The sequence below is a fragment of the Poecilia mexicana genome, unplaced genomic scaffold, assembly GCF_051168715.1.
Source record: "Poecilia mexicana isolate PSO_F unplaced genomic scaffold, ASM5116871v1 scaffold_6, whole genome shotgun sequence".
NCBI classification, from domain to species: domain Eukaryota; kingdom Metazoa; phylum Chordata; class Actinopteri; order Cyprinodontiformes; family Poeciliidae; genus Poecilia; species Poecilia mexicana.
In genome coordinates, this window is record NW_028263375.1 from 26,295,809 (window position 1) to 26,308,040 (window position 12,232).

The following is a 12,232-nucleotide window of genomic DNA, read 5'->3' on the forward strand; positions in this document are numbered from 1 at the left end:
TCTTGGTAAATGGTACGTTTTCCTGAGTGCCACCGAACTGACAACTCTTTTTAACACAGCTATACAACAGGTCTTAGTTTTTCAGATTTTATTTTGTTATTAGAAAAAGGGAATGTAGTTTATTTGTTCTCCATTATAAAGTAAAAAAAAAAAAAAAAAAAGGCAGTGAACCTCTTAAAGTCAGAGTTTTGGAGTGGCGATGGTCGGTAACTTAACACCGTCCCAGACTAACTTTCTCACAATAAATTTTGCTGGACGATAAATTGTCCCTGTAATTATTGTGATAAACGATAATATTGCTGTTTTGAGAGCATTTCAAGTAATGTATCGATAAAGGTAAAATAATGTAAGTTCACTCTCTCAAACACTAACAAACTTTAATTTTGTAAAGAACACGTCACAATGGAACTGGAAGATATTTGAAACGTCCAAAATAAAACACAACAACCAAAAACATTAAATAGAAGGGAAATTTTGAAAAACACACAACAGAAACCATGAAGAAAATAGATTATGAAGTTTTTGTAAACAAAATTACCATAAAAAAAGTGTCAATTGTCAAAATTGAAAATATAATTGAGCTCATTTTAATTTATTAGACTTTAAAATCCAGCATGTTATCATTTCAGCAGTTATGAACAATTTCTTTGCACTTTTGCATCAAAGCCTCTTGTCCTACATACTTACTGTGGTCCTTAACCTTTTTTTTTTTTTTTTTTTTTTTTGGTTAAAGTGAAGATCAGTTTGCTTGGATAATTTATCTCTAGCTGAATTGAAGTTCATCTTGAAAGAGCTTTGTGTTTATCTTAGAGTTGGGGCCAAAATAACTGTGCAGCCCAGATAACGTCGCTGGTATTTATACCACAGTTTGAGATCCATGACTTCAGGGGATTCAGTCCTATGTACACTTCAGAGCTCTGTAATATGTTAACAAGGTAAAACTAGCAAAAAAAAAAAGCCAAAAATGTCTTAAAAATCATAATCACCTCCACTTTCACCAGATGGGTGTTAATTTAGCTGCTGTTCTTTCAGTCGAACCATCTCCATGTTGCTGTACAAAATGATGCTGCCTGAAGCTGTCAGCTGCACCATTCTGTCAAACTTAATGGTCTCTTCTGAATGTGGAGGCGTTTATTATTATCCACTAATACAGCAGTGTAGAAGTGGACCAAATTTATTCACTTTTCTACAAACTTGCTGGATCATAAACTCTTTTTTCCCCCCTATTAGCAGAGGGACCTTTTCTGATCATGTTATCTGCAGAGCTACACTTGCAGATAACCCGACTTGTTAGGCATCTCAAACAAACTCAAAATGTTTCTCTATAAAGAACCATAAGTACCGTAGGCTCGGTTAGATTGGGGACCAAAGTTGAAACATTTGTTTCATTTTCGGCTGATGGGATTCATTTCACACTGAACCACGTTACAAACCAAATGCTCCGAGCCGCCTGTTCTCCCTCCTCACCTGTGGTGGCGCTAGACCAGGAAACATTACAGGAAACGCTTCCTTTTTTCACTAAATGTGAACAACAATGATTTTGCGGTAGATTTCAGCAGTTGTAAGATGTTTTTTTTTTCTTGTTTTTGGTGAAAGACCACAAATCATTTTTCCCCTCTAGCATTAGTCTTTCATGTTTGTTTAGTTTGAATTTACCCAGAATACTCTGTGCTATAGTCTGCTTCCTGTTTTTGGAGCGATCTCAGGCCCGCTTGCATCCACATTTGCTTTCAAACCAAGTTCAACCGAACCAGTACCTAGGTTTTTTTAGAGTTTGCTTTTTTGGTCCACATCAGAGTGTGATTGCGCATTCACACCTTCAAAAACAAACCGGACTTTCTAGACAAACAAGCTAGAGTTTGATTAAAGCGGACTAAACAGGGCTGGCGTCAATGCACCCTTAAAAACTTCTACCTTTAGAGTCTTTATAACCCTACTGTTGGCTTTTATTTGCTTCTAATAAACAAATAATTGTTCAATAATACACAAAACATGTTCTATTGGTGTGCAAAGTATTGGGAAAGGAAGCGCCCTCCGTCCATTTTTAGCTTCGATTTGAATATTTTCCGACTGCACAGACCAGATCTGCTGTTTCTCTGGAGTACAATCAGTCGCTTGCTGAACTGATCGAATTCAAATGACGTTGTCCTACTCTGTTATTTTAGTTTAACTGCATGCAATTAATTGCGTGACAGTGATCAGACAGCTTGTTCCGCGAAGGGCAGACCGGGCAATGTTTGTCTATCGGCTCAGTTCGTCTGTTTGTCCTTTTCTCCGGTCGCTTTACCTTGGAGAAAGATAACATTCAAATGAGAAAAATGAGATAGGGAAGGCATTTCTCTGGCTGCGTGTTCAGCGCCTGAACATTAGAGATTGATATGTTAATAGGGATTGCTCCTGCGGTCAAGCCGGACCACAAACAAGCGTCTGATTTTACATCTCCTGTTGGCTCTGTGGCCTTGCCTCAGGTCATTATCAAGCTACTGCCTCAGATATCGACTTGTTTTTTAATCCTCGGCGTTTTCTGGTCCTTACAAGCTTCCTTTCCCCCACGTGTAAAAGCCAGCAAGATCGTCTTTGGTTTTCTCTTATACCTGTCCTCACATATATTATTCATTTAAAATAATTGAAGTGTTGCGCAACAAGCAGAGAAGCTCTCTCTGCACCACACGGTTGTGGTGGATATTTAACAAATGAATTGCAATTTTCCAAAAATGGTAACGCTTCATTTGTCTGAGCCATTTAAAGCTTTAACTTTACTTCATTCCTCATGTTCTTAAAAGTACTAAATTTCCTATTATCAACAGATTTAAAGCTTATGTTACACCAAATGTAATTGTGAAGTAGGAGGGAAAAAATGTATATAAACTCTGCCACAGATCCTGTCAGATTTATATCTGATCTTTGACTGGGCCATTCTGTCACCTGTATTTGCTTTGGATGTGACTTTGGTACAGAAGTGATTAGCTGCCAGAGCTTAGAAATAAATCCAGTGACAGCGTCTTGTTCTAACGAAGTGCAAAAGTTGTTAAAACAAGACATTTTGTCTTTACAGTAGTACGAGTTTTATCACTTTCTCATGAGAAATCTTCTCGGTAAAACTAGAAATCTTCTCGTTGTGGCGACATGCAAAGCGAGAGTTTCTTGTTTTAACGAGATATAAAAATCCTCTCCTGACGGATTACGTGTTAAAAAAGCATAAAGAAGTTTATGGGTTTTTCAATCACCATGAAAACATAAAAAGCTCATCATAGTCAACAGTTCTGAAAACCAACCAACTAACTAATCACAATAAACTTTGATTTATCGTGACGTTAAATTCCAATTAATGACGTTTAAAAACCTTGAGCTCTATCTGCGTTGTCAGAATTATTATTTTTCCTATTTGCTCCAGTGTTCAGTGCAAATAAATTAGAAAATTTGATCAAATGAAGTTACCATGTGCAGCTTAGTGATACAAATCACACTTCTTTATGTGACTGGAGTCCTGAAGACGCCTATTTTAGATGTTTTTCCAGAGCAGATTTTGTTTGTGAGGCTGTGAGATTTTTTTTTTCCGTCTTCCAGTCATCAGTAGATTTATTCCAGATTTCTCAATCTGTCAGCCACAATCATGTTGCACCACAGTGCAGGAGTTTCCTAAAAGAACACATTTTTTGTTTTTTTTAATTCTAGCATTATGTCCAGGACCAGAAAGTGAAACAACTTTTGCCTTAGAATTAAAGAAGCTATAAAATAACTAAGCCAAATGGGTTGCAAACACTTGAAGAGTTCATCGACGCATTTCAAGCAACTCTTGTAGCAGTTTTGGGATTTGACGCTACAACTCTGAAGGCCTGACATTTGTCACAGCCTGCTAAGTCAGCTCGTGAAAAGCGCTGACCTGTGCAGACGGCGCGGACGCACTGCTGCAGAGGATGGCCTCGGCTCGCGCCAACGCCGCTTTTTGTGATGCATCTGGTGTGCAGATGTGGGTCAGTTCCCCTATAAGGGTCTCCTTTCTGAAAAGGCTCCTTAGGAGAACTGAAAGCATCGATGCTTCCTGATTTGTTTTCCACGCTGCGCTGCGTCGTCTGTCCATGTTTACGTTTCAGCAACTCACTGGAGTTTGTGTGAAAATTTAAATGGGCACGGATAATTGACAAAGAAAATATTTTGAATATGCCGGCAGCATGAGGTTCCAGTTAGGATGTTAGATTTATTTTCTTGTTTATGAAAGCAGCACTGCTGCTAAATTGAACTCGGATGTTTAAAGAAAGTTTAACAAAGCTTTTTGGTACTGGAACATCTCAACAACAAACAAAAAAAAGATTAATTTAAAAGTTCATTTACTTAAGGAAACTCATAAACACTAAGATACTTCATCTCTTCTCATTCCTAATTTTGATAAACATAACACACAGCTGGTAAAACCCAAACTGTAGCTACTTGGTAAAGAACAATGTCACATTATAACCATAAAAAGTTTCTTCTTTCAGAAATGTGACGTTGCGGTCTAAACCAGGGGTGTCCAAAGTGCGGCAGAGGGGCTGTATGCAGCCCTCTGAATAATTTTGTGTGGCCACCTGCTGTAACTTGGACTGCACTCTACCTCTCTTCTCTTCAGGCACTTGCCTTAACACCAACAGCTCGTTGCCACACTGCTGTACTGAGGAGGAAGAGGAGGAGGCTGGTGAGGAAGGAGTGCAGGATTTCTCCAGAGATTAACTTTCAGCAGGCCCGGCCTTGGTTTGGGTTAAAAGCCCAAGCTGCTGATCAGGCGTTGCTTGGTGACAAGCACAGCTTGGCAGATTATGAGTAGCTGCTCCCCACAATAACTTGATCTTGCGGTTGTTTAAGTGGTAGGTTGTTGGTGGGATACAGCAGCCATGTTGTCACCTCTGAGTCAAAGTGCAGCGTAACTCTAAACCACTTTGACGTGCCTTCGTTCACTTTATGAGCAACATTTGTTTTCCTCTATTATATATTTAAATTGACTTTCAAAAGTATTCATACCTCTTGAACTTTGAATGATGGGATAAACAAACAAGAAGTGGTGCATAACTGTGAAGTGGAAGGAAAATAATAAACAATTTTTAAAATGTCTAATAAGAAAATCCTAATGTGTTGCATGTAACGGTGGGTTTTTATCGTACCGTTTATCATTTATTGTGAACATTTCTTGTCACGATAAGAATTTAAATGTATTGTTATGATAAGTTATTGATGGTAAATAATCAAAACTGAGTGCAGGATCAGATGTTATTTTTTAATATTTTCTCGGCTGTTTGTTCAATGAGAGCCTCAATAAATATCAGGAAAATTAAAAATACAATTAACTGCAGTTATGGTGTTTGTCTGAATCACATTTGTTTACTTTTTTTTTTTTTTTTTTAGTAAGGGGCGTCACAAGGAAGCCAATTTCAAATGGGAATGTTTTTCAAGAATAATATTTATTTGTGGTGCCATAAAAGCTGTGAATAGTAACCTAAAACATAAGTCAACTTTTTACCCATGATCTTTATTATTATCACAATAGTACCACAAAATATCAATAAAATTCTAAGTCCATGTTTCCAGCGACCTCATTGACAAACTGTCAAAATGTGAACACCAGGGTGCCTGGACATTCTTCAAATGTCTTAAATTCATTTATCTAAAATTAAAGCCTTAAAATGTCTTAAATTTGTTGGAAAATATGTAAGTTGGCCTTAAATACGTTAATAACAGGTGAGTAACACACGCAGAGATCTTCATTGTGTTCTGTCTCGATGCGTTTGAGGCTACAGCTAACTAGCTGCTAACTAGCCCATGCTAGCTAGCTTTTTTGCATCTATAACGGGTAAGCGTAAATTATCACCAGTTGGCTGGACAAAGATTTTTGTCTTTGCCACTGCCTCACTTGTGTTGCCAACCCAAAAACGCTTGACACTGCTGCATAAAATGTACCATTGTCTTTTGTACTTTTCTGTCATGACATAGGTCTTAAATTGTATTCATAATGGTATTAAAAAGGTCTTAAATTTGAGTGAAACCCTGGAACACTTTAACGTGTAACGGTGAAAGATGAACACCTTAATGATGAGAGGAAGCTGCTACCTAAAGAAGACACGCAGGTTGGACAAAAACGAACACCAGCATTTTGCATTTTGGCTGCTGCATAAAGATAAGGAGATCCTTATTTGAAAGCAGTCAGCACTCTCAATTTTACCGTTGCCTTGCGTCCGTCCTCTTTCTCGACATCCCCTTGTTTTGCGTTCGTAGCTGACAGACATCCCACAGGGGAAATCAGTTCCCAGTAGCACATCTCACTGAAGCCACGACCTCATCTGGGCATATTTACCAACACTTTCTGACGTCTCACTTTCTGTTTTCCTCTAGGCTGCAGAGTCTGGCATTGTGAAGATTAAAACCATTGCAGCCAGGAAAACGGACATACTGGCAGGTAAGCTGTGTTACATGGAAGGTGAGGGTGACATGTTGCATTTCCTAATGTCAAAAAACATTTTTATTGATGATTGTGGGCTAAGAATTATTCAGTATATTAACAGTAGCATACTTTATTTATGAAATAGATGTTACTGAGGAAAAAACGTGATTGCAAAAGGAATTAGAGGCTCAATTTGCAAGTAGTAGCTCACACCAGACCGAAGGTGAAAAGGTCGTGTTGTTGTAGTCCAGATTTATGGCCCTTTTAGACTGACGTTGAGTGCAGTGCTGTCTGCTGCAATGATGCATCTAAAACCCAACTAAGAATAATGACAGCATATCGAATTCCTTTTTCTTTTACAAAACAGATTTTCATGGTACACATCAGGGTAATGTGCACCATCCTACAAGAAGACATTTACTGTTTTATGTGACATTTCAACAGAAATTCCAGCTGTGCTAAATTAAATATTCAGGAGAAAAAAAATCAGAAGGAAAATTTAACATCTTCGCACTTGAATAGAAACTCACTCTTGTTGTCAAACGAAGGCAAAATCGTTAAAGTTGTAAGGAGAATCATTGGTTCTTCATGCTGAGTTCTTTATGTATGAGGCTAAAGAAGAGTTGGTGAGCTGAATTCATAAATTCCATTTATTTATACCAAAATACACCTGGTCCATTCTGACATGCTACCTGTAAGAGCTAACATCCAAAAATGGTGACAAGCAACAGTTGGTAATTTCTTTTGTTAGCCTCTGTCTAAGCTACGCCCTAAAGAGGGCGTTCCCTGGTGTGTCATTTCTTCTAAGCAGAGCTCTCATTTGCATTTTGTGTAGGTTTAGCTTAGCAACTAGCTAAAAAAGATGGAAGAAAAACACAGAATTTATTTATTCTCAACAGTTGACATGTTAAACTTCTTTTTAGTGTTTTAGCTTGATTAGTCTGATTGACAATGTTAGCAGTGCTACTTGTCATCTATCTCTGTCTACGTTACCCGTAATAGACCCTTACCTCAATTGTGAGATTTGGAAACGTCTCCTAATCTTGCTTGTTTTCCTGACAGACAGAAGTGAACCCTTCATAAGGATTAAATATGATCGACATAGCTGTGGTACCGTCAGCTTTCTTTCACCTGCTGACGTCTCAGTGCTGGTTTGAAAGTAGCAACCTGAATGAACAGGCAACATGGCAACATTGAGAAAATTTTAAAAATTGCTTACTTTCTAGAGTAAGTTCATTTTTTAAGCATCTCTGATACTGAGAAGAGCTAACTCTGTCTTCCTCAGTGACTCATAGAATACAAGCAAAGAGGCTTTGTTAAAGATTCGTAATCCCTTTTTGTTTTTAGCATGATAGCCGCCTCAGGGAAACATACAGACACCGAGTCTGAGTCCTTACTGAAGGGAGTTGGTATTTAAAATGATGTCCTTCATTTTGGTGATCATACTCTACATCCTTAAAAATCTCAAATGCTTGCATCTGAAACTAAGGCCTTAAAATCTCTTAAATTAGTTTTATAAAGAAGTTGGCATATATTATGTTAATCACAGGTTTTAAGTTTCATCTTGACAGGACTATTTACTCTTCTGTTGTTGTTTTTTTTCTCTTGGGACTTTTTTTCCAGTCAAAACTTTCAGTTGCACTTCGACATCATCATCATATTTTGGGACTTGAGACAGTTGAGGCTACCGCTAACTGGCTGCTAGCATACCCTGACTAGCTAACTAACCGTTGGCTAGTGACTCGAGGCTACTGGTAACTCACTGCTCACATGCCCTTGCTAGTTAGCTACCTAGCTTTTTTGGGTCTATCATAGGTAAATGGAAATTTATCACCAGTTGACTGGTCAAACTTTGTACATTTCTGTACAAATAAGTCTTAAATCCCATTCATCATAATCTTAAAAAGTTTGAGTTGGTGTAACCTGCAGAAACCCTGCTCTAGCACTGACCTTTTGCGGCCTTCATTCAAGTCTTCTTAGCTGCCAAACTGCTCTGATTTGCAGCATTTTCATGTCCAGTAAATGAACTGCATTGTGCTTTTCTACATTTACAACCCCCTCAAAGTGCGATGAAGTAATATCCACACATTATTTCTGCAGACCAGAGGGGGTGGGGTCACTGTGTCACCTAATTGCGAGACAACTCCTCTTCCTCGCAGACCCACGCCCACCCTCCTCATGAATAGAAAATTGTTTTGGTACATTCCTCGACAAATCCAGCTTTTTATGATTTCCAGTAGCGAAGCATAGCTGACATTTTCTGAGTGAACAAAGCAGCCCCTCTGTAACTGTACACTGTGCAACTATGACAAATGGTTGTTACAGAGTCTCTGTGAGTTTTTGGATTTGAAACTCAGTTGCTGTTCTGGTATTTAAGAGAGAGTTGCCTTTTATTCCAGAGTTAAAACTGAACAGATGGTTGTTAGAAAACAAAAATATGACTTGAGTTCATTTAATTCTGTAAATGATCCAGTTTCAAAGACTAATCCCACTGATCAGAATTTTGGAGCCAATATCCTATCATCACCCTTTGACCTGCTTGACGTAAATTTGCTAAATTTTTTATTTGTTTTTAGGAGATGTAATGCAAATATTCTTATTTAATTTTTTTTTAATCTGTTTTTCTATTCTCTGTTCTGCCGTCCTGTTATCTGCTTAAAGTCTTGCTCTCTCTCACTTTCTCACAGCCTGAATAAACCACAGTCTCAACAAATTCAGTTTACTGTTAAATAGCTTCTTTCCTTCACCAAATCTGAAATTGGATAACTTGGAGTCTTCACTCAGTACTCGCATCCTCATTGTAGAGTGTTGCCATCATTGTGATCTGAAATAAGAAAGGATTTCTGAGTTCCTGAGCAGCTAAATTACAGATGAAGCTAAAAACATTTCTCGATTCACGTTACCATCCGATTTCCACATGCGTTTCCTCTTTCAAAATAGATGCTTCAAAAGTTTGTGTTCTTAGTCCTTTTTATAAATTTATGTTTGTATTTTAATATTTACATTTTGATGCTTTTTACTAGAGTAAATCACACAGCAGTACCCTTCTGCTATAACGTGACATTGCTGATCTCTGGTGTTTTGCTGCAGCACTGAAGGAGAACAGCTCAGAGGTGGTGCAACCTTTTCTGATGGGCTGCGGCACCAAAGAGCCAAAGATCACCCAGTTGTGTCTGGCTGCCATTCAGAGACTCATGTCTCATGAGGTAGTGTCTGAGGTAAGGACAGAGAGCAAACACAAGGACTCAGGCAGCTGACGTCAACAACCAAATGTGCTTACACAAACACAAATACACTAAGGGAAAAAAAAAAAAGTAGAATTTGATGAACACAGAAAAGCCTCTTGTTGCTTCTCATTAGGTTTTGCTCTGATTCATGAGCATCTCATCATGTTTTAGTATTTAAGTAAACCAACCCAACTAGATAAACGATCAAGATTTTCCTTTTGGTTGCTATTTTAGGAATATACCAAAGTTTGATTTTAGGATTCACCTTCAGATGGTTGGCTTAGAAATTATCCCTATGAATCTAAAATATTTCTATCAACATTAATTATTGTATAACACTGTTATCTGTACCTTTCAGTTCAGTTAACTTTGATTTATTGGTCATGTAAATATAAGTACATGAGTTAATTTAAAAAAAAAAACATTTTTTTTGTAAATGTATGATGAATATGATCCTTCTAGACCAAAACCGCCTGGACTAATCCAAGTGTCCACGCATCCTTAAAAAGTCTTAAATTCATGTATCTAAAATGAAGACCTTAAAATGTCTTAAATCCTTTAAAACGTAAGTTGGGATTTAATATCACAGGTCTTAAATTTAGTCTTGACAGAACTATTTAACCTTGTATATTCTATGTTTTATTTTTTTCTCAATGGACTTTTCTGTCAGGCAATATTTTGAGTTGCACTCGGATGTCTCCATTACATTATGGGACTCGAGACAGTTGAGGCTACCGTTAACTAGCTGCTAATATGCCCTTGCTAGCTAACCAGCTAGCTTTTCTGTGTCTATTGATAAGTGCAAATTTATTGATGAAGTTGTGGAGATAAAGGTCTTAAATTCCATTCATAATGGTTTTAAAAAGTCTTAAATATGAGTTGGTGAAACCTGCAGAAACCCTGATAATGTATGTTTTGACTTTTCAATTGTCTTTAAACGAATTCCCTAAGAAGCAACGTTTCAGCACAGCTGCAGTTAGAACAGGAATGGAGGACTTTGTGGGTTTTTTTTATGGTTTTAAGGCTAGGAACTTAATTTATCTTTGACAATAAATACGTTAAGGATATTTTACTTTGAGGCTTGAGTTAGAGACAACACCTGCAACACTTGAATATAGCTTAATTATTAATAACTTCTAAAATTGATGCAGCTTCTCAATAGCGTTTCATATCACGAAGCAGCTCGCTATTTCCTAATTTTCCAGTCATTTTCTTCCCCCCTGTAGCCGAGGAAACCACTGGCTGAGAAAATGCATGAGCCTCGTTACATGGTGTGGGAGTGCGGGCACAGTTACAAAAACCAGAGGAAATCATGTGGAGTAAGATGGGAGGGGGAAGGGGGATGACTTTAATAAGTTTTTAAATTAATTTGAAGTTCAGCATAGGCTTATCAGATGGGTGAAAATGGTCTGAATCTTTAAATAGCTGAGCTGCCGGTGGGCTGGTGCCCCGAAGCTTCACATCTGGCTTGTTAATTCACCATAAAAAGATGCTATTAAACGCTTCCTGAGGTCTACGTTCTGATGTGAGGCTGTGATTTCATTAGTCTGAAACAGTTCTTAACAAAAAAAAACCCCGCAGACAGTAGTTTCATCATTTATTTATGTATAATCAAATAATAGTTTATGATATGCAGGGCCTTCGAAAAGTATTTCTTTAGTTTTGTCTTTTTACACACTACAATATATATGCAGACTATATATATATATATATATATATATATATATATATATATATATGTATATATGTTGGCATGATTTTATATTAAATTTCTTAAAGTTCAGACTTTAGAGTAATACAAAATAGTAAGAAACAAAGCATTGATGAACCTGCTGTTTTAATTCTTATTCCATAAATTGACGTGTTAATTGTAATTTAAACAATTTTTAAATTTAAAATTAGTTAATCTGTTCATCTCATACCAAAACAACATCTACCAATGTCCCTTGTGAAGTTGCAGTTTTTTTCTTCACATTTTTCTTATAAATGTTTTGCCTACTTTTCTCTCCAACTACCAAATACTAGACTTATTTAGAAGATTCTGTGTTTTTATGAAAAATAACAGTGAGCAAACAAAACCTCCTTATACCAAACAGACATTTTGTTCTGTTTCTTCACTTTATACGTTTCAGCGTTCAGGGCCTCATGGGACAAAGCCAAGCTACATCTCAAGGTGTCACTCAAGAGGTTTTAATCTTACTTTTGACATTTAGAGACAATGTGGCGGCAGTCTTAAGGGAAGAACTGGAGTCAGGTGAAATTTCTTAACAAAAAAATGCTGTAATTGGGCAGCAGATGCTCTGAATGAACCCTTAATGGCAACACCTAATAAGGCATCTGGTTGGTACAAGACTGAAGCAGCACTGCCATCGTCGTCAGATTGAGACATCCGCCTCCAGACAGCAAACATGTCTCATCCGGAGAGAAATGAGTATCAGAAAAGCAGGCTGTCACAGTTTGAATGACAAACCCCTGAGGAGAGTGAAGGGGGAACGAAAGGTCAGGCGAGCTGCAAAATGTAAAAGCGGGAAGTTTTCCACTGAAAATAAACACACAGCTATTGTAAGTAGGGATGCACCGATCCACCTGTCTCACT

At 37.5% G+C, this 12,232-nt stretch overlaps 1 protein-coding gene across 2 annotated transcripts in view; it reads left to right on the forward strand.

The window, feature by feature from the left end:
* mon2 (MON2 homolog, regulator of endosome-to-Golgi trafficking) overlaps positions 1–12,232 on the forward strand; it is a 40,035-nt gene that overhangs the window by 2,832 nt on the left and 24,971 nt on the right. For both annotated transcript variants that reach the window (XM_088006493.1, XM_088006494.1), the window contains exons 2-3: positions 6,361–6,424; positions 9,500–9,627. In XM_088006493.1, the coding sequence (XP_087862619.1) occupies positions 6,361–6,424; positions 9,500–9,627 (192 nt within the window). The remainder of the gene's footprint in view (positions 1–6,360; positions 6,425–9,499; positions 9,628–12,232) is intronic.